Here is a 23852-nt window from a genome sequence, read left to right on the forward strand (position 1 = left end):
AAATGCTTTGAAAGGCTTGTGTACACAGTTGTACACTTTTAGTTTAGACTCTTTATAGTATGCAATAATTGCAATTTATATGCAATATTCAATTGTCAAAGTGGATCCTTAACCATGTTTCATCTAAATACAGTCACACTAACAACCTACACAAGTCACAATGAACAGCTTTAGTTATTAAGTCTGATACATTGGATCAGTTTTTATCCAAAGAGGCAACACAGCCTCAGATGAAATGTCTGAATAGACTAAGTGCATTAGTGAAACCCCGAGCCCTTATAGGAGATACAGTTCATGAAGATTCACAAAGAAAGTCCAAGGCACAGAGTGTATATTCCCATGCTGTATTATTTATTTTTATGTTAATACAATAATGTGCCCTAATGGCGGCACAGCACTTTTACCCGGAACACACAGAACAGAATATCTTTAGCTGCTTTGTGGCTTTATCAAGTTAATCAAAAGTAAATTTTTTAAGAGCATAGCTTCTTCCTCTCCAACTTGATTGTATCAAAGAGACTTTCATGGTTAATGCATCTTGTCATTTATCAGCCATCCCGATGTTTTTTCCCCATTTGCTTTAGTATTTGAATGTTTTGACTTGAAATAATGTGGCATTACAACTGGGATTTGTTTCCTGCAGGCAGAGGTGGGAAGTAGTGGAGTACAAATACTTTGTTACTGTACTTAAGTAAAAATACAAATACTTTGTTACTGTACTTAAGTACATTTTTCTGTTATCAGTACTTTACACCACTACTTATTTTTCTGCCGACTTTTTACTTTTTAATTCTTACATTTTTAACACAAATCCCTGTATTTTCAACTTCTTACATTTTAAAAACAGGCATGTTACTTTAGTTTTAATCTGTGTTTGGTGGCGTGATCATTGTTATTTAGAGTCATTGCGTGCCTATTGATTTGAACACGATCCGTGTATCCATCATTTCCTGGTCTTCTCTAAAGAAGAGCGACCAATGAGAACGTTGTCATTTTGCCGTTGTTCAGCATGGACACATTCATTAGCTAACAATGACATTATTGTTCTATTAATATAAAGGGAGGTCAGGTACTCTTTAAAACAGCTAGTAGTTATGGGTACTTTTTACTTAAGTACATTTCAAAGCCCATACTTCTTTACTTTTACTTGAGTAAAGAAGTTTAGTTAGTACTTCTACCAGTTTATTTTTAAACACGTGTATCTGTAATTCTACTTGAGTAAAGGATGTGTTTACTTTTGCCTGCAGGTGTTCACATTTGGATGGAGAGAGGACATCCGGGTGGGCGACCCCATGCACACTAAGAAAGTCTGTTTCGATGCCGTTTCACACAACAGCCCCGTCACCCTGTACGACTGTCACGGCATGAAGGGCAACCAGCTGTGGCGCTACAGAAAGGTACGGCACAGCAGAGTGTGAACTGAACACAGACATACATTATCTCTATTTATATCAGCTGCTCTGCTCTTTTGTTCCCCCTTCCTTTTTTTTTCACAAAACAACAACGTTTACAACGTAACGGCCTTGAAATAAATGACTTTTGAGGTCACTTAATCATTCAGTAAAGTTGTACATTCAAACAGAAACTGCCCTGCAGCTGATGGATATTCTAAGGACCTCATTATGCTGTTGTTATGCATTTCAGCTCGGTTAAATCAAAAACATGCCATATATCAGGCCAGAATTGTATTTATAAAACATAAAAAAACCTCTAGGATTTAAGGTTTTATCATAAACAAGCTCGTCTTCAGCAGTAAACAGAGAGAAAAAGAAAAATCAGTGAAAACTTTTTTATAATAAATGTACAAATATTTAAGTCTATGCCTGCTAATTAGTACAGTTTAGTGCAGTGGTTCTCAACTGTTGGGTCAGCAGACCCATTTCGAGTGGGTCGCAGATGTGAGTGAAAAAAAGTGTTTTTTCAAGTCTTCTGGCCAATCAGAATCAAGGTTTGATGATTGACAGGTCACAGAACAATGGGGGCTATCTACCCTACCCACAATTTAAAGTAATTCACACAGACAATCTCCTCTTTGCTCTTCTCTCTGTATGGAGCAGCAAGTTCAGCTGTCAGAACAAAGTGAAACACGAACAATGGCATAACATTATTAATATGTCGGGTAGTAATAGATTTATTTATTTTCTTCTCAGAGTGAACCAGAATGCGTAGTTTATATGTTAGTATTTCTAAAAATCCACTGGGGGAGAATCCCCCCAGACCCCTCTGAGCATGTGTGCCTTTTTATGTTATACAGTTCAGCTTTGATTCCAGCATCTCATTAAACCTTTTTTAAAAGCATACTTTACTTTTGTGAAGGGATATATGCACTGTAGGTTACTTCACTTTAATTAATATTGTATGCTGAAAAGCGTATATATTACAGCACCATTTTTTGTTGAATAGATTTGAGTGGTTCAAAATGTTGGGTCGCGATTCATTGACAAAGGAAAAAGTGGGCCCCGAGGCCTGACCAGTTGAGAACCACTGGTTTAGTGTATTAATGATGAATTAATTACAGATTTGAAAGGTTAAAGTGTCATCACCATCATCAGCGCAAGTTTCAACATAATTAATTTCATGCTTGAAGAAAAATGGACTTCAAGGTGAAAATGTTACAATGAAATAAATCCTAATTTTGTTATTTAGACAATCTTTTGTGTTTCTCCAACCTTCCTCCAGGATAAGAGTCTGTATCACACGGTCAGTAACAGTTGTATCGACTGCAGCCCCAACGAGCGGCGAATCTTCATGAACACGTGCGACCCCTCCGCCCCCACGCAGCAGTGGGTTTTTGAGAAGACCAACTCCACCGTGTTGGAACAATTCAACCGGGGCGGCAACTGAGGCCCTGCAGCATCCACAAAAAAACTCCTGACGCACACAGACGTGGATCTGCTGCTGCTGCCGCTGCTGGGAAAAGGGGTTTTACATTCATTTGGTTCCCCGTTTACCTGAAGGTGTCAGCTGTTTCTCTTAGGGTCACTCAGACTGAGGCATGATGGGATACCGTGAGGGAAGTTGTTTAAACACATCAGTCAGAGGGAAGACTGAGTTGAGCTTTGATAGATGGGTGTGTGTTTAAAAGTGATTTAGTGTGAGATGTATTTGCTCTGTCACGGCGTTGCTGTGGTGGTTGGTTTGTCTCACTTCCTGATTTGGCTGGTGATTGGTTATCTCTCCTCCCTTTTTTTCATTCCCTTTTGTTTTAAAATGTTCTCTGCCTTTATCCGTTGCCTTTCTGTTCCCTTACAGAGTTTTGTATTCTCAATTTTCTCTGTCTATCCACCTTTATCCGCTGACTCCATCTCTTTCTCCTTCTGTCTCTTCTGGTCCGCCTCCGCCTGCACGTCCGTCTCTATCTGCCTGCATGACTGCACCTTTTCCATTCTTCCCTCTCAAATCCCCTTATGTCTCTCCAGCTCTGACAACCTCCCTGGGGAGGTGAGGAGGTGGCTGCTCCAGCTGAGCCAAAGTCATCCTGACACCTGGGTGAAGCCAGGCAGAACCACTCTGAAAATCACCTGGTGAATTGATTCTCTTTTACAACCCTCATCCACCTCCTCATCCACCTTCTGTTCCCTCCTTCATCCTCCCCTAGTGTCCCCTGTTCCCCTCCCCCCACCAACCACTGTGGGGCCCGAGCTGCTCTGAATGTAGCAGGTGGAAATAGAAAAATAAAGTAGAACAGCGACCTCTGTAATGCCCCTCATGCCTTTTTTTCCTCTGTTCTGAACTTTGCTGGCTGTATTTATTGATGACTCGTCCGCGGGTTTGTCACTGTGCCACTTCTTCTTTTATTCCTCGGATGCGAGCACTATCCAATGCCGGGGGTTTGTTCAGGCCAACTCTTGCTGGCTAAGGGATTGTTTGTTGTGAGGGGGGTGGTGGTGGATGCTGTCACACCTCTTAGACTACCCCCCCCCCCCCCGCTTCCTGTTCGCCCTTTGCTTCTCCCCCGCACGACTCATGCTGATCAGTCGCTGGAACGACCCCGTCACATTCTGCCGAGCGCAGGGTCGCGGCGCAAAAGCAGCGGGTGGGACTGCAAATGGACGCCTGCCTGGCTGGATGACTGGCTCTGTGACTGTCAGGCCAGCTGATTCACAGCAGGGCCGCACGATTGGCCGGCTGCCGAGCTGACACATCACTTTAGCGTTCAGGGAGACAAATAGGATAATCATTCTGGATAGGCTCGCTGAGGTAGCTCTGGGATTGAGACGAATGGGGGGTTTAAAATGCATTAAGCACTTGTGTAATGATAAACTTGAATGAAATCTTCGTGCCTTGTTGGAAGAGGATTAGATAGGTGTGTATTTTCTGAAAAAGTGTGTGTGTACGTGTGTGTGGGCCAAAGATGTCTACATCAGCATAGGAAACAATTCAATCTATTCAGGATGTGACTTTTCTTGAAAACTAAGAATCTTTACATCAAAAAACTTCTCCTGAATCTCATTTCAAATGAAAGATGAGTTGACCTCGACTCTGGTGCTGGACATTGAGGGTGCCCCTGGCTTTGTGAGCCTTATATGGCTCTCTCAATGAACACACATGTAACTTCTGGCTTTGAATAGAGCTAAAGACACTTAGTTTCCCACCACATTTTCCTCCTGCCTTGAAACTATTAGCCCTAAGAAGACCCGTTTAATCACTACACGATGCTGTTTTGTTGTTTTCCCACCTGTTCAATCCAAAGTACTTTTATGGGAAAGGGAATTGTTGTTTGATACATTTTGTTTACCCTATTGTTTTTCTTTCTGTTTTAATTAAATGTTATGTTATCATTTAAACCTTTGATTTAGCTGATTAGTTTCCTGCTCAACGTGATTTCCTGGCATTTCCTTGTCTGTCGCCTGCACCCATTCTCTAATCTGGTTTTATGAAAAAGAACAATGTACAGTAGGGCTGCACGATATCGGAAAAAACTGAAATTGCGATTTTTTTTTCTTCCCCCCTGCGATATATATTGCGATGTGAAAACATACAGGAATTGAAGAAAAGACCGTTTTTTTTCCGCAAACCATCCTTTCTTGAACTTTAATGCTATACAATTGGTATTTTTTTAACTATATTTAACCGGATGAAGGATTTTAGTCACGGACGTCTGGATCTTAAGTTATCAGAGCAACAAGCTGAGCTAGCTCGGTTAGCAGCACCAAACTGCCCTGGAGAAACACATGAAACTACTTTATTCAGTGTTTTTACCTTTAATCACCGGGTCTGTTTGCTTTGGAGATTTGATTGTGATAGGTGGTTTGCTGTCACTCACTCAAGTACCCCTGACATGAGAGCTGCGCAAGTTTTCCTTTTGTAGCAAGCAGCAAATTAATTGTAACATGACATGTTTGAGTTAATTTGCCTACTTAATACCACAAGTCCTAAAAAAAATATATATTTAATTTTTTTTTTAAATGTTTAAAAAATCGCACGTCCTGCGATGTAAATATCGCGCATGTGCATATTGCGATTATCGTCACGACACGATATATCGTGCAGCCCTAATGTACAGTATGCGTCATTATCAGGTAGTGTGCTTGATAAGATGTCAACAGGTCCTATACTCGACATACCTTAGAAAAGGTACTTTTAAGTCACAAATTAGGCTAACTGGGACAGAATTGTTTGCTAAAATGACAGGCATCTGTGACATAATAACATATTTAATATAGACAAGTATATATAAATAGTAAATACATATATTTTAAAGACTAATTGTAGACTTGGCAGCCCATGCATCATGTACAGTATGTCTTCAATTGTGATTTGGCCAACAATTGCCACCTTATAACATTATCTTTGTAGAAAATCCAACACTAATCCTTTTATTCAATATGGCAAACCGTCTTTCTCTGAGAAAAAGATCCTGCCTTTGCACACCTGATAGAAGATTATGGCGATTTAAATTTAGTTCAGGGTTCCTGTGTCCTTTTTTCCCCTGACCTTCTCGCTACATGCCTGGACAACTTGTACATTGTCAGATTGTTAAGAGGGGAGTGGGAATTGCTGCTGCAGACCACTGAGTCTCTGATGTAGCCAGGATTTCACTACAGGACCAAACGGGACAGAAGCGAAAACCCACCTGACCTTTTACAGCCTGATTTATTTCATGTTTCCTACTGTTTTTCTTTGAAGGTTCATTTTAAAACACTGTTTTCTGGGTGATGTGTGAAAGTCCTGTTTAGATCAGTAGTGCAATCAGGGCTGTTCAATCATGGGACTTTATTGTGAAGGACTGTTGTGACTGTTTAACACAAACACTGTACTTGACACACACTTGTATTGAGGGCGGAATACACATAGCAACATTGTGGGCTGTATTGAAACACTGTATAAGTATTTTTGTTGTACTACTAAAGTACCTTATATCTTAGAAGTGTCTGCTTTGTTTTACAAAATAACTTGATTCCTTTCGGTTAAACATTAGATAAAAAGGTGGATTTTTAAACATACCATACAAAGAAGATGATGATGTTCGAGGTAGTGATTTGAAATCCCTGCTGATATGATACCTAGTTCTTCAGTACTTTTTCCGGAAATAAGAAACTTTGCCAATTATATTGAGAGAAACTTAACTGAGCAATTGAGCCTCTTTTTAGCTGGGTTTTTAGCTGTTGTTTTTGGTGTTGTGTCCCATTTAGTGTAACCATTCATTTGAGCTTTAAACAATTAACAATTGTTTTACATTTGACCACAGAACTGGACTTAAATGATCTCTCTGGGAAATTGGACAATTGAACGTATTGTCCACAGTGTTGCTAACTGTATCCCTTTGAGTAAATTGTTTTTTTTTTGTGTGTTTTTCTTTTGCTCATTAGAGTACATTGTACCTTTCCATTGCACATGTAAAGTATGTTTTTAGTACATCAATAAAAACAATAGGTTGAGTCTTAATGACACATTACATTGACTTGTTATAGATTGCATTCACTGTGGTAAAGTATTACATATTTTTATCACTGTGTACAAGCTATTCCTCTATACAAATAATTTTACAGTGGAAAAATCCAGTTCATGTTGTCAAACACATTTCCTTTTGTATTCAATACTTTTCCACAGTTTGTGGAGTAAGGTAAGGGTAAATGTGCTGCCACTTTTTGTTGTAATATCAAAATACTTTTTTATTTAAGTGGTGAACTTTAAGACGAGAGTTCATATTGTTTTAAAAGGGCATAGGTTTTTAATGTCAGTGGCCATGGTCGGCCATTTACACCATGTTGTGTACATGTGTGGATTTTCATGTGTAGGAAAGTGTACATTTTGTATCTCATAAAGAATATCCAATATTTTTTTCTACTGACATTGCAACTGTAAAAGTGTATTTAGGTATTTAACAAACTGTACAATTAAACTGGAATTGTATGATATTTTTGCTGAAATTGTCAAATAAAAGCTTTCTATATTTGGATGAAAACATGTCTGGTGATAAATTAAATACAAACTTGACGAATGCGGTGCTGAATACATGCTCGAAGAGTCAGAACTAACAAAGCTCTTTCACACCCAAACAAGCTTGTGCGGGTTCCCTGGTGTGTGTTGCTTTCCAAACGTATATCCAAAACTCAATTTATAAGAATAACTTCTGGAAGTCAACTAAAACTGTATTTTAAAGGGCTGTAACGGTTTCAACATCTCTGCATTGATTGACAGGTGTACTGCATGGCTGCAATTGAAAAGTCAATCACTGTTCCTTGATTCAGACATACTGTAGTGTGACTCAAGGTAAAAGTATTTGAAACCTGTGTTGAGGTCAATTCAGTAAAAAATAAAAATCTAAATGCATGTATTTGGTGTGCTAATGTAGCTTTAAAGATGTCCTATCATGCGAAATGCACTTTTGTATGTCTTTTATACATAAATATGTGTCCACTTTTAAAGATATTACTGATTTTCTTTGAATTAAATAATGTAAATACTGAGTTGAGAGAATAGTCAGGGGTTTTGGGTGATGGGAGACACATCTATGAAATCAGAATTTCAATAGCTTACCATTAAATGACGGATATACCTCAGATATTAATGTGTAGAACTACAATATGTGAAATAATATAGCAATATCCTGTATAATTATGTGAAAACATGAATACAACAACACATCTTCAGATGTTATACGAACATAAGTGTCCTACACTAATAATACAAAGTTATTATGGAATTGTATGCTGTTTCAATCAGGAGAGACATGATGTATGGAATACATATTTATTATCGGTCACATTATATCAATGAAACATAATGATGACAGTTCATCACAAATGAATGAATGTTGTTTTGGCGATTAGGCCCAGGTTTTAGTAGGATATCAATCGGGAAGGGAAGAACCGTTTCCGATGAACGACACTGGTGGTGGTGATAAGTGGTTAGGTCCGGTTGGAAGGGAGGAGGATAAGCTTGGCCCTGAGTTGAAAGCAGGAGGCGAAGGGGTGGAGGAGGGTTGCGCGTTGACACCTGGAAGACAGCTGATAGGAAAGGGGAGAGCATATATAGAGGGATTAACAGGTGCGATGATTAGGCTTGTAAATGGAGGGGCGTGATAGGTTTAGCTGAGGAGAGGCGCTCCCTGTCATTTAGATGCAGGGAGCAAGTATTGCCATGACGAGCAATACGGAGTGTTAGGTCTTCCTGTCTGAACCTGCGCTAAGCTTCATTTCAATCAGGAGAGACATGATGTATGGAATACATATTTAATATCGGTCACATTATATCAATGAAACATAATGATGACAGTTCATCACAAATGAATGAATGTTGTTTTGGCGATTAGGCCCAGGTTTTAGTAGGATATCAATCGGGAAGGGAAGAACCGTTTCCGATGAACCCCCAAAAGAATGAAGTATGAAGTACTGAATGTGAATAATCTTACCTTGTGGGATGCAGCGGAAATCTATGGATGGAAAGGAGAGGTTAATACATGTGAGGATTTAAGCGACTGATGCCTCCCGGGCATCCTTCCTGGACGTACAGGGCTTCCCGGCCGTACGGGGCATCCCGGACGTACGGGGCGTCCCGGCCGTACGGGGCGTCCCGGACGTACGGGGCGTCCCGGACGTACGGGGCATCCCGGACGTACGGGGCATCCCGGAGGGGGCATCCTGGCCATACAGGGCATCCCGGGTGAGCCGGGACTACCCGGACGCACCGAGCGACCCGACCAGTGCCCCGGGTGCCCGGAACGTGCGAGGCTTCCCGAATGTGCGGGGTAACCTGACTTTAGCAGGGAAACATTATACGGACCGGAGGTTTCACGACCCGGACATACGGGGCTTCCCGGACGTACGGGGCATCCTGGACGTACAGGGCAACCCGGACATACGGGGCTTCCCGGACGTACGGGGCATCCTGGACGTACAGGGCAACCCGGACATACGGGGCATCCTGGCCGTACAGGGCATCCTGGACATACAGGGCATCCATACAGGGCGTCCCGGACATACGGGGCATCCCGGAGGGGGCATCCTGGCCGTACAGGGCGTCCCGGACGTACGGGGCATCCCGGGTGAGCGGGGACTACCCGGACGCACCGAGCGACCCGACCAGTGCCCCGGGTGCCCGGAACGTGCGAGGCTTCCCGAACATTTTCTTTTGCGGGGCAACCTGCTTTAGCAGGGACACGTTATACAGACCCGAAGGTTTTACAGACTGGACATACAGGTTTAAATATGCAGAAATAAACATGAGCCGCGGGGCGACATACGTTCTGACATGCTAAGAACCACCACCAGTTATATGCATACGTACCAATTTGTTAAGGTTTGGAGAGACCTTTGGATAGCCAGCACGGCATTGAGGTCGGGGCGAATGTAGGATGAGAAAGCGGAGGAGGACCACCGTCCGAGTTGTTGCAGGGATGAGGATGAGACACCTTGATTAGCAGCGGAAGTAGCTGCGCCTATTCTAAAGGAGTGCCCCGTGTATAGAAGGGAAAATTCCCTGAGATAAGGAATAATGGTGAGAGAGGATTAGAGGTAGGTCTAAGCCGTAGGAACTTGATCATGGCCTTATAAGAGCAGAACTGGGAGTCGATGCGGGCGACGATGACGGAGCAGGCGCCGCCGCATTTGGAGTGTTTAAAGATATAAACTAAAGTGGCTAGCGTGAAAGGATATGTCAGAAAGCTGATGTCTCGATTGGAATCGAAAGTAAGGGAAGCTGTGGTAAATTCGCCTGGTCTGAGAAAGGCATAAAAAGCTAGGAGAAATAGAGCATTGAGTAGTGCATCGATATAAGGGGAGAATACCCCACTTCTAAGTTTGGAGAGCATGAGGCGTAAAGTGGAAAGTGTAATAGGGCGTCTCCGGTCTAAGACGGGGGAAAAGTTTTAATGAGACCTTTGAGGATGAGTTTGACTGACTGGTTTGCGAACAGGCTGGGAAAGCCGAGATCGGAACGCGAACGTTAAACTGAACTCCTGCTAAGAGGCCCGGATGTATTGGGGTTTGAGGTGGCGATCAGTGGCGCAGTAGCACATGAAGGCACACACGGTGGAGATGAGAACAGGTTTAAGTGTGATGCCTACGGAAAAGCAAAATGTCGCAAACGTTCTCCAAGTGAATCATATGTTTTGAGGGTGGACGCGCTAAGCCCTTCCTCATAAACCTGCTGATTCGAGGTGCCTTTCTAGGGGGCTTCTATTTAAGAGAGAGAGAGGAGATGCAGGGGAGGAATCCTGACGGGTTGAGTGCTGGCTCCTGGGCAGAGGTTCCGGAACGTCTTGTGGGCTGACTGCGGTAATCTATGGATGAAATGAGAGATTAACATGTGGATTAAACAATCTGCCGGAATCACTGCCGGGCTTACTGTACATCATAAAATGCTGACCCGAAGGTCGACGGCCGGAATCAGCGCCGGACTTACGAGAACGCTACCACTAAACAACGGCCGGAATTGCTGCCGGGCTTACTGTTCTCTGCTGGGCTTACTGTACATCATAAGATGCTTGACCCGAGAGCCACCGGCCGGAATCAGGCCGGGCTTACGTACTACCACTAAACAACGGCCGGAATCACTGCCGGGCTTACTGTACATCATAGGATGCTGACTCGGAAGTCGACGGCCGGAATCAGCGCCGGGCTTACGTGAACACTACCACTAAACCTTGCCGACACGATGGTCGATGACCTGCGATGCAGGGTTAAAATGCACAGATGAACACTACCACTAAATGTATAAATACCAGGAAAGAGAGATCTTGGATGGCCGTCTGGTTGTTGTAGGGATGAGGAATAATTACCTTGATTGCGGCAGGGTTGCTGCACCTATCCTGGACGAAGCCCTGAAATGCTATTAGGACACCACCACCAGTTATATGCATGTTTACCATAGGTAAACAGAGATCTAGGATTGCCGGCATGAGTCGATGTCCGGGGGAAGAGGGAGATGTAGACAATGTAATGCAGCTGTTAGCTTGAGTACAATGAGACATGAATGTTATACCCTGGCTTATCGTAAGCCATGTGAGCATGAACCAATATAAATGAGACAATATGCGCAGCATAAAATGATGTATGCTTAGTGAACACTGAAACATGACCCATGATATGGGACTAGCTTAATTAGCAGTTTAATTACGCCACGGTGAGACATAGATGCACTTGATTGGGTGATTAGACTGTCTTCTATCTTATTACTTGAACTTCTCTTTCTCCCTGAAGAAACTCCCCAAAAACCCCACGGATGGGCAGCATCCGTGAATAAAAACGAAGACTCATTGAGTGTCTGAGTGAGTAGATACGGCCGCTGCTAATGTGTGGCGTTAATGCGGGTGGGGGGGGGGGGTTGAAAGATTATTTTCCATGTGGTTCCTGGCGCGAGGTACTGGCAAAGCTGCGGTTGCGCCTGGGGCATACAGACCTCGGATGAGCGTCCTTGCAGGACTGCAGATGTGGAGGAATGTACGATATGGGTGGTAGCAGACGTTTTCGTTAAAGTTATGATAAATCTCTCGTCTTGCCTATGCTGCACCTGACGGCTTTGACTATTATTCCCGGAAAACAGCCCAACAAAATAAAATACTCAGTTACCTCTAATCATTAACCCATGTTTGTATAATTTAGTGAACTCTGTGTGTTGCTGCTAGCATACATGACACCTAACGTGGAAACGTTACTCGTGGATGGGGCTACAGAGCTGCTAGACAGTCGAAAACGGTGCATTCCTTTGTCTGAATGTGCTGCACTTTTGATAAATATTTAGACAAAAGCTAAACTCTTATTGCACTTTGGCAACGAGCATTCTCCACGTCGAGACGGGTAAAGTTTAACCACACCTCGGAGCGCGTTCTCTCCGCCACCTCCGCAGAGTGCTCCGCTGCATGGCGCAGCTGCGTGTGTGTAAACTGCCCCGCCCCCTCGCACGCAGACCGGGGAGAGAGATCTCGTCTGATCGAAAATACATCATAGACGCATTTGTTTGTCTTTTGCATATTAGAAATGAGTTGGCGCCATTCATTTCAGGTAACGCTGTGTTGAAGCTTGAAACTGCGTTAGTTACTGAGCATTGTAATGGGTAGTAATTACCCGACTGCATTAGTAATGCAAGTAATACGTTACTGAAACTCCATACTGTAACACGTTACACCCAACACTGCCTGGAATTCACCTTACCCTGAACTAAAGGTAGCAATGCATCGTATTGAACTTCCTGTCGGCTCCCAGACCGTAGTCGAGGAAAGGGGGGGGGGGGGGGGTGACTCTCTGTCGTCTCCCAGGGCAGAAGCAACACGCTTCGGGTTCAATAACCCATTTTATCGGAAAGACTGGAGAGAGGCGAGCTCTTCTTGGGAGGTCGTTGCATTTATTTAGCTCTTCTGTTTCGTAAGATCACAGAAATTCCTTTTTCTGCTGCCTTGTTTACTTCTAGAAAACATGAATCCCGCTCGCTCTACCATACCATGCCCAGCACACCTGCACGCGCCACACCCCTCTCTTAAAGGGGTAGTGATCTCGCTCTGCATGCCCCGAATATCATGACAATATAACGAAACATCTCGTGAATTTGCTGCAACTGCCTCTTGCCAGCGCTACCCTGACGCCTGTTTTAGAGGTGAGGCGCAGGAGGAAGTAGCTCCAATGGGATGTAGCTTGAGCCCTGCCTGCCTGCAGGAGGGGTTGTGGTTGAAGCCAGAATGGGTAAAGCTTCGCATGCGATGAGGACCGTTCCGCGTGAAGCCGGAAGCGCCGCATTTGAGCGGCCATGAAGCCAGTGATACCCTCTTGAGAGACTGAAGGCGTACATCAATTGTTTGGGTGAAGTAGCCCGTTTCCATTAAGCTGGAGGAACTTCCGTGGAGCCCGATTTCCTTGTCTTTTCCTCCCGCGTCCGGGTTTGCGGGGCGGCCGGCTGGAACCGCTAGCCGACTGGGGAATGCCGCCTGTAGCTTAATCCGCCAGACTGCGGAGCTGATGAATAATGCCTGGAGCTGGGACGAAGCCCTGCTGCTGCTTGCGCGTTGACACCTGGAAGACAGCTGATAGGAAATGGGAGAGCATATATAGAGGGATTAACAGGTGCGATGATTAGGCTTGTAAATGGAGGGGCGTGATAGGTTTAGCTGAGGAGAGGCGCTCCCTGTCATTTAGATGCAGGGAGCAAGTATTGCCATGACGAGCAATACGGAGTGTTAGGTCTTCCTGTCTGAACCTGCGCTAAGCTTCATGTGTTATTTGTAACTTCTTCATAAAGTATAATGTATTGTGTCAACACTGTAAACTTGACAGTTTGTTTTAACCCACACCGCCTAGTGGTGGCATGTTATTGCATTTTTTATTGAATACGTTATATTCGATGAAAACATTTAAATATTAAGAGTAGCCTATATACAAAATAGGGGGAAAGTAGAAGGTCAATGATAGAAATATAGAATAGAAAATATCAAGAAGATACTGTAGTGACCTCTACAATAAAACAGCTAGTGCAGGACGTCCAAAGATATTAATAGGAGGATGTGCAAAACAGACAAACTAATAAGGCTTTATTTAAACATTAAAGAATACTTTAAATTAAGGTCTTCTTTTGAATAAGAAAAAAACGTTGGGGGTATCTACAGATAAATGTTAAGCCTGACAAAGTACTTAACGTCTAATATATTGCATACTTTATTTTGGCACTTGACCCTGAATTTTACTCAGGTGTAACTAAAGTCTGATTTAAGGGTTATATATATTTCACATCATTAATCATAATCTGCAAAGTAACAAAAATAAATGTAGTGGAGTAAAAATACCAGGTTAACCTCTGAATTGTAGTGGAGTAGAACAAAGTATGATAAATTGCATGTTGTACATGCTGCTGTAACAAAAACATTTCCCAACTTGGGATCAATAAAGTACATCTTATCTTAAGATGATCGATGGTTACTGCCATATTTGCTAAATTTGCCTCTGAACCTTGACAAGTGCATGTTTCAAGGCTTATCAATTAACATTAGGAAGAGTCACAGACATAGGACCAGTCATAAGTCATGTGGGTATATTAATGCAGCCCATTATGGACACAAGCAATTTTCACCCATTTATTAATTATATGTTATAAAGTTGATAACACCAGTGTACACACTTTAATACTGGCAACTTCTAATTATGGGAAATACGAAAACGTCTTTTAAAACTACAAGTCCCAGTAGAGACGTGCCATAGAAGAGGTTGCGAAACACAATAGCCAGCATGTGTAGTTCTGGGGGGGGCTGCCATGGTTTCATTCCATTTCATAGAGCTGTTTGACGCTCGGTGTAACCTTGGCACACTGCCACTCCAACATCCAATCACAGAGCTTGAGGACTAATCACGTGGTTTGTCAAGCAATGTTGTAGTCCCAAATGATAGCTGAGGATTATGGGTAGTGTAGTGTCTTCGGCCATCCTAAATTCCCAAAAAACTACAGTTGCAAGAAAAAGTATGTGAACCCTTTGGATTCTCCACACATAGCGTTGTGTGTTCTTTCCAAACAACTCAACTTTGGTTTCATCTGTCCACAGAATATTTTGCCAGCACCCAGGTGCTCTTTTGCAAACTTTAGCAATGTTTTTTCTGGACAGCAGTGGCTTCCTCCGTGGTGTCCTCCCATGAACTCCATTCTTGTTCAGTGTTTTACGTATCGTAGATTCGTCAACAGAGATGTTAGCATGTGCCAGAGATTTCTTTAAGTCTCTAGCTGACACTCTAGGATTCTTCTTCACCTCATTGAGCATTCTGCGCTGTGCTCTTGCAGTCATCTTTACAGGACGGCCACTCCTAGGGAGAGTAGCAACAGTGCTGAACTTTCTCCATTTATAGACAATTTGTCTTACCGTGGACTGATGGACATCAAGGCTTTCAGAGATACTTTTGTAACCCTTTCCAGATTTATGGAAGTCAACAATTCTTAATCGTAGGTCTTCTGAGAGCTCTTTTGTGCGAGGCATGGTTCACATCTGGCAATGCTTCTTAAGAATAGCAAATTCAAAACTGGTGTGTATTTTCTATAGGGCAGGGCAGCTTTAACCAACACCTCCAATCTCGTCTCATTGATTGGACTCCAGGTTGGCTGACTCCTGACTCCAATTAGCTCTTGAAGAAGTCTTTAGCCTAGGGGTTCACATACTTTTTCCACCCTGCACTTTGAATGTTTACATGGTGTGTTCGATAAAAAGATGAAAACATATAATTGTTTGTGTGGTATTAGTTTAAGCAGACTGTGTTTGTCTATTGTTGTGACTAAGATGAAGATCAGAACACATTTTATGACCAACTTATGCAGAAATCCAGGTAATTCCAAAGGGTTCACATACTTTTTTTTGCAACTGTATTTGTTTCTCTGAATCGAAGGTTAAAAACACAAAAAGCATTGTACACAATTTAAACCAATCAATGTTGTGTAATTAACTATTATTAAGGATAAACTGATGTATTTTAGTAGATGAGTACTGCAGATATATCACTGTGAAATCATTTGACAGTGAGGGGAATACTTCCGGTTTTATTATGAAAACTTCGAGACCGGAAATACTGTTTTCACCCCGTGAGGGTTGACGCCAACTTTACATAGACTCTGTGGGGAAAGACGTAGTATATTAACATTCTCCTGACGAGACCTCAAATCATCTTCGTAATAGCTATCAAACTATAGATCCTACACATCCACTGGACGTGGATTCTAAAAGTACAATATACACTTCTCGCTATAAATCAAATGAAAAAGCATTTTAATGGCCAAACTATTCTACAATTTAGGATTTTCCAGAGAGGGTTATTTGTGAATATACGACACTGCAATCAACGGGAGCATATGCCACAAATTGTTGTTTCTTACACGACCACTAGAGGTGCTAAACCTTAAAACAATCGACCTATTTGGTAGTTTTTTGGAGGACAGGCTGAAATTAAGAGATCTATGGATACCTCTCAACTAGGTCTGTCAAGTTAACGCGTTAAAAATTAACGCCACTAATTATTTTAATGCGATTCACGCATGTGTATTTTTTTCCTCGGCCGCCCCTTAGTTTCCGAGCGCATCGAGTTTAAAATACCATCTACAAGCTGATGCTGACAGCCCCGCTCCTGCCGCCCACTTGTGGCAGACCACACTTCCACGCTCACCGGCAGGCACCGACTGGCCATCGGGAGGACCGGGAGGGTGTGCGTATGTGTGGCCCGAGAGAGCGAGAGAGAGACCTTACGTGCATTGTTGTTGTTAGCATCTGGTGCTAGCTAGCTGCGCTAATGGATATAAGGAGCTGTTTAAATGAAAACAGAGGAGCGACATTTCGCCGAGAACTGCGCCGAGCACTTGACTTTATGCAGGAAGCCAGACATTGTACAAACAGTCAGCACACTCAGCTCTGATAGTGCGCGCAACATGATTGCAGCGTCCAGGCAGCTCCCGTTCGAGCATATGCCTTGAGTTGCACATAGATCCATCACACACACATTGTTCAAATGATAATAAACACACATATAAAGCATATTTGTCCACTCATATGTTGATAAGAGTATTAAAAACTTGAAAAATATTTCTCTAAGGTACATTTAGAACAGATAAAAAATGTGCGATTAATTTGCGATTAATCGCGATTAACTATGGACAATCATGCGATTAATCGCGATTAAATATTTTAATCGACTGACAGCCCTACTCTCAACACAACCCGGTATCACGGCAAGACGTGAACATGTGCCGATTTACCATGCTGGGAGACGTGAAGATGTCACGATTTCGACCCTTCAAACTTGACAGTTACATGGTATTGTTAACATGGCCCAACCAGTGGAGATATACCCGGAAATGCCAAGCAAATGCTACCCCGACGGTCGGTTGTTATTGTCAATATTAATATAATAATGATTTATTTTTTAATAGTCACACTCGATTACACCGATTATCTTGTTGCCCCAGCTGGTCGACACCTCTTTTAGCAGAAACAAAGGATACATTAATGTATTAAATTGATGTTAATCCATGTGTGTGGATGTGGAATTAACGGACGTGACTTTGTGTGATTGCGTTGCCAGGCAACAGCTTCGGTTCATGTTAATTTACAAACTCTTCAACTAGAACCGTAGTTATATTTAAAAACATTTTAGAAGGCCTCACAAAATACTTTAATGTACATTTTAATTTAAATGTGAAGGAATGTGTGTATAACAAAATACATCCGTCATTAACAAAACCGGAAACAGACGTAGGCAAGATCCTCAGGTCGGTGATTCGATGGTTTAGCCGCAATGCACGTTGGGAAATGGTGTTTATGCGATTAAATGCGAATAAATAATTACTTATAGTGAAAACCACCCTTGAATGATGGGATGGTAGACTAAAAGCTTTAGGAATCCAAACTTCAAACCGGAGAGACGTGATGTAAGAATTACATATTTATTGTTTACACGTCATATGAATGAAATGATTGCCATGATAATACAACAGGAGAATGTAATGGTGTTTGGCGATTAGGCCCCGGTTTGCAGGATAATCACTCAGGAGGGAAAGCACCGCTCCGATGAAATCCCCGGGGTCTAGACACTGGTGGTGGTGATAAGTAGGTGGGACCGGTCTGAAGAAGGAAGGTTTAGCTTTGTCCTGGAGGAGACTGGAGGCGAGAGGGGTGGAGGCGGGTTGCGGTCATCTGCAAATGACAACTGACAGGGAGGAAGAGCAGGCATTTAAGGAATTTAGCATGTGCAGCTATCGGCTGCTGAGGGGTGACGCCCTCATATTTAATGAGGGGGGAAGGGAGCCATAGAGTGACGTGTAAGTGACTCGTGTTAGGTCTTCCTTATTGAACTTGCGCTAAGCTTCATTTCAAACCGGAGAGATGTGATGTAAGAATTACATATTTATTATTTACACGTCATATGAATAAAATGATTTCCATGATAATACAACAGGAGAATGTAATGGTGTTTGGCGATTAGGCCCCGGTTTGCAGGATAATCATTCAGGAGGGAAAGCACCGCTCCGATGAAATCCCCAAAACCAGTGAAGTATGAAATACTGAGATGAACTGAGTTGCTTACCTTGTGGGGTGACTGGTGATCTGGGAAGGAAAGATAATAGATTAACACATATATGAGCGACATAGTGCCGGAATCACTGCCGGAGCTTACGGGTCATGCTGAGACTCTGACTGCCGAAATCAGTGCCGGTCTTACCTGAAAACGACCTGCGGGTCGCATGCCTGGCCAGCAGGGCTTGACTACGCCGAGGAGCGAGCGGTTTCGTTTTGTAACGGTGGCCCAACGTCCACGACACCGAAGTGTACGGTTTTTTACATACAAATTGAATTATGGATCATACATTTAAAAAAATATTGCCCAGAAACATTATCAACCTATGGATTAACCGATTCAGCCGCGTATTTTCTCGTTTTAATGCCATTGAACCAGTCTTTTGATCAGATTGACAGCTACGGTGAGACGATCTCCCGTAAAAGCTCTGTAAAGGTACGTGTTGTGATGTCTGCGTTGATGTCACTCAGTGATATATATACCTAAATAATCTGTGGAACCTCAGCTTTAATCGGATATCTTGTATGTGCAGCTACGATAAGTAATAAGAGTATATTTTATCTTGAGTTCTGTGCCAAAGTGCGTTTTTTTTGCTCAGGGGTCATTTAGATGCTTCTTATGAGACTTGTGTTTTGTTTTGGTAAAAATGGTTTGTATCGTCAGTTAGCTGAGATTATTCCCGTTAATCTGGTATAACACATTAATAGGTTCTTAAATATTAAGATCCCCTGAGACACAGTTTCGTGAAAAAAAAAGAAAGTACCCGCCAGCGGGGACCTTGGGGCTTAATATCTGATTTGTAAAAGATCATGGACAGAAAGGTATATCCGTCATTTAACAGTAAGCTATTGAAATTCTGATTCCATAGATGTGTCTCCCATCACCCAAATCCCCTGGCTATTCTCTCAACTCAGTATTTACATTCTTATATTCAAAGAAAATCAGTAATATCTTTAAAAACTACAAGTCCTTTTATATCAGCTGTGCACCGTTATGGAGTAAATATAACCTATCTACCAATTGGATCAAATATGAAAGTCAGCCGAATTAGTATTGATACTGCAAGGAGACGTATTGTGTGAAGAGAAATTGAAGATGTTGTTTAATTGCTGATATATTTATGATCCACGTCACATTTTCAGTTTTGGCGGCAGTTCTTCCTGTTTGTCTAGAAGTCTTCTCATCAGGGCTCTATAAATAGAGAACTACGGCAGATATGTAATATTTGATGCAGCCGAACCGTGTATTACAATGCCGTTATGTGATGACTTTCAAAGAGAAAAGCAAGCACTCTAAAGTCAAAGATGAGTCTTGATTGGGCCACATTTGACCTTGAGTCACCCAAAACAATGCTGCTGGGTCTCCCCAGACCCGAACACCAAATGATACACTTTTTTTGTTAGAGACCTTCAGACTTGGATTAGAACATGATGTGGCGTTTAATCACGGCAGCATTTAGCTGCATCTGAGCAGAGCAGACAGACAGCTCATCACAGAACTCACAGTGTGCCTACATGCTCAAAAGGGGGCGGGCCAGCAGATAATCAGCCATTCTCTAACAGGGCTGAAATAGAGGGATATGAGGGATGATCTGTTTGGTATTTTGAGCAAAACACATCAAAGATATGTTTTTTATATATTCTTATATATCTGATACCCATAATATATGTCTAAAAATAGCCTGATAGGAGATCTTTAATAATGTTTGTGATGAGCGACCCATCCACAGCGGAGAGGACAGAGCATCAGCTGGACAGAGAGGCAGCTCATTCCAGCTGCAATCGTCTTTTCTAAATAACTTTGGAGTGGATATCTGCTGCCCAGAGCTTTCTAATTATCTTCCCTTGTCGCTTCTTGTTGTAGGTTTTATATTACTTGAATTGCTTATGTGAGTGATGGTGCAAAAACACACTTTCCCCAAACGTTAATCGCCTAATCATTTGCCGCTGCATCACGGTAACTCAGCAGTAGCTTTTAGGTTTCAGTGATCTATATCAAGGCTCATGTGATCCTGCTTTTGCCAGTTAGCCCACTTCTCTCTGTCTCCTGGGATTTTACATAATGCTCAACTTGTGCACTTTGAAAAAACGTATAGCCTATATGTTATTGGAGCTTTTACATAATTACACAATCACTGAGAACAGTTTAGCAGTACAATGCTAATCAAACCGTATTTGTTCAGCTTTTTTATTGATTGTATTATTGTTGAAACCCTGGTTTTACATTTCTCAGTGTGAGCTCACTAAAGTGATGTTATCAGCAGGTTATTTTTCTGCATAATGGTTTTCCAATTCATATTTATTTCCAGTTAATTAGCAAATAATCAGCATTCCCTTAGACTCATGAGCTGTTACTGGGATACGGATCAGGCTATTACATTAGCACAGCGTTTCACTGAAGATGTCCATTAAGTACCTTTATTGGGCTAAGCACTATTGTAAAAAGGAAAAGGCAATCCAATCGTCTCTCATAATTCACTAATACCTTCTCTCTCCCTCCCTCCCTCTCTCACGGCCAACAGCTCCCTGCAATTATACCACAAAACGGAAAGATGTTTCAATGACAGCATGTCACATTTTTAGAGGGCAGGACGGGTTTGACAGATTCCACTCCAGAGCTGTGTGGGGAAATGTACTTTTACCAAGACTATTCTTGGCTTTTCTGCCATCATGATGGACTAAATCAGTGGTACCCAACCTGGGGGGGGGCGCGCCAAAGATCGCAGGGGGTGCGCCAGGCCTCAGATGATTTGAGGCCAAATATCATATTTAGACTTTTTCTTTTATTTATTTTTTTGACTTTATTTATTTATTTATTTTTACATATAATTGTAACACAATACATGATTGTCGCTAAAAGCCTTGTCTCTACATTACTATAAAATATTTTTTTTAATGGATTAATTAATTTTAATAAAAATTCAAGTTAGTAGCTAATAAACAACCCGGTATCACGGCAAGACGTGAACATGTGACGATTTACCATGCTGGGAGACGTGAAGATGTCACGATTTCGTCCCTTCAATCAAACGTGACAGTTACACGGTATTGTTAACCCATGTTAACCAGTGGAGAAATAACCGGAAATACCAACCAAATGCTACTCCGACGTAATGATTTATTATTTTGTAATAGTCACACTCGAATACGCCGATTTTCTTGTTGCCCCAGCTGGTTGACACCTCTTTTAGCAGAAACAAAGGCTACATTAATGTATTAAATCGATGTTAATCCGTGTGTGTGAATGTGGAATTAACGGACGTGACGTTGTGCGATTGAGTTGCCAGGCAACAGCTTCGGTTCATGTTAATTTACTCACTCTTCAACTACAACCGTAGTTATATTTAAAAACATGTTAGAAGGCCTCACGAAATACTTTAATGCAAATTAAAATGTAAATGTGAAGGAATGTGTGTATAACAAAATACATCGGTCATAAACGAAACCGGAAACAGACGTAGGCAAGATCCTCAGCTCGATGATTGGATGGTTTAGCCGCAATGCATGCTGGGATTTGGTGTTTATGTGATGTGAAATCTGATAACGTTTTTTAAAAATACAATAATACTTTATTCCGAGTGTGCTTGCTTTTCTCTTTGAAAGTCATCACATAACGGCATTGTAATACATGGTTCGGCTGCATTAAATATTACATATCTGCTGTAGTTCTCTATTTGTAGAGCCCTGATGAGAAGACTTCTGGACAAACAGGAGAACTGCCGCCAAAACTGAAGATGTGACGTGGACCAACACTTTTATAAGGCCACTAGATTAGATAATTATGAAATGTGTAGATAGAATACATATCTTTCAGGTTGTTATTTTGTCATTATGTTTAATGTTTTATTTACCTTTTAGTATTTTTTCTCAATTAAAAAGGAATTCTTTAAAACTCCAACAATGTGTTTATTTATTTTAATATTTAAATAATGACACAATAGATGTGTTTTTTTGGATGTTAAGAATCCTTGAAGACCACACTGAACATAATGTAGGTAGTTTCTTTGTTTAACTCTAGTTTTCATCTAATGCCAAATGTAACTCCACATATACAAACAGAGGACATTCAGAGGAAGGGTAAAAACATTGAGATAAACTAGCATCAATATTTTGTTAATATCCAGTTTTATTTGAGAATTGGATATTTCAAAATGTTCCTACAGATACACCATCATCACTAGAGACTGGACACAGGGTGTGGTATTAGTAGCTACGTTTACATTCAGTTGGCACAAACCACTAGGATTTACAAAACAGCTGTCGTATTATTGCTGCACGGAAACAAAAACAATACAAGGTGATCTATTTCAACAAACACAGTAGCATCGTATGTCTGCACGTCTTTACCCACACATGGGTTAAAACATTTACTTTAACAAGAGCAAACAAAGAGTCACATTTGACCAGTTTATGTTGTAGTAGTGTTTATGTACTAGCATTAAGCCACGGTCAGGTTTGCAACAAAAACGATAATACCTTATGTTTAAAAATGAAACTTTTTGGCATTTCATGATTGTCTAGGTTTCTTCCAAGCTTGTTGTGAACTCTCCCTTGTATTGTTTTTCATCACCTCCTTTGATCAATAGGGAGATGATAACACTAACGCTCTTTCAATTCAAAGTGACAAAAGTGCCCGAGATCAGCCTCTTAAAAATATCAATCGACAGTGTAAACATAATTATGTAAATAACCCAATTTGTGTTCTGTCAAACGGAAAAGAATTTTACATCGTTTTTGTTACTTTCGTTGCAGTGTCTTAAATGTAATTTAGGTTAACTTCCTGTTTGAAGTTGTTGCTATGGAAACAACATGACGGAGAAAAAAGTTATATCTTCTACATATAATAACGGACAAAGTAAATAATGAAGTGTAGGCTATGCCTGTTTGAAGTTGTTGCTATGGAAACAACATGACGGAGAAAAAGTATAATCTTCTACATATAATAACGGACAAAGTAAAGAATGAAGTGTAGGCTATGTTTAAATGTTCGGAGTTTGACCGTGTATGATGGCCCTCTTGAGTTGCCGTACAATATGACGGATATGACGGATATACACCCGAACACATCTGGTACCGACACCGGTTTCAGTTGGATTATTTGTCACAGTTGCCCCGATCAGATCGGTCTCCTCCATTTTGTAGATTATTTACGACTTTTGAATCCACATAAACACATTGGCAAAATCTTGCTTACTTTGAGCATGTGTTTTAAACAGTGTCATCCCTTTGTGAATTGTTTCCACTTGCGCCGTCCTTTAATTTCTTCATACAGCGGGCATCCAAATTAATTAATCCTATATCCATAACCATCAAAGTCACTCCAATAGTGCTCCTTAATTATGCTTCCATCGTCCTTTAACAAAATACTTCACATTCATCCAGT

The 23852-nt window shown here is 41.6% G+C and overlaps 1 protein-coding gene across 1 annotated transcript in view; it reads left to right on the forward strand.

Moving 5' to 3' along the window:
- Window positions 1-7737, forward strand: part of LOC117459019 (polypeptide N-acetylgalactosaminyltransferase 10-like) — an 82689-nt gene extending 74952 nt beyond the window's left edge. The window contains exons 11-12 of the mRNA XM_034099849.2: window positions 1248-1397; window positions 2680-7737. Coding sequence (XP_033955740.1) covers window positions 1248-1397; window positions 2680-2844 — 315 coding nt within the window. The 3' untranslated portion in view covers window positions 2845-7737. The remainder of the gene's footprint in view (window positions 1-1247; window positions 1398-2679) is intronic.
- The last annotated feature ends 16115 nt before the right edge of the window (window positions 7738-23852 follow it).

The sequence above is a fragment of the Pseudochaenichthys georgianus genome, chromosome 14 (genome assembly GCF_902827115.2).
Source record: "Pseudochaenichthys georgianus chromosome 14, fPseGeo1.2, whole genome shotgun sequence".
Lineage (NCBI taxonomy): Eukaryota > Metazoa > Chordata > Actinopteri > Perciformes > Channichthyidae > Pseudochaenichthys > Pseudochaenichthys georgianus.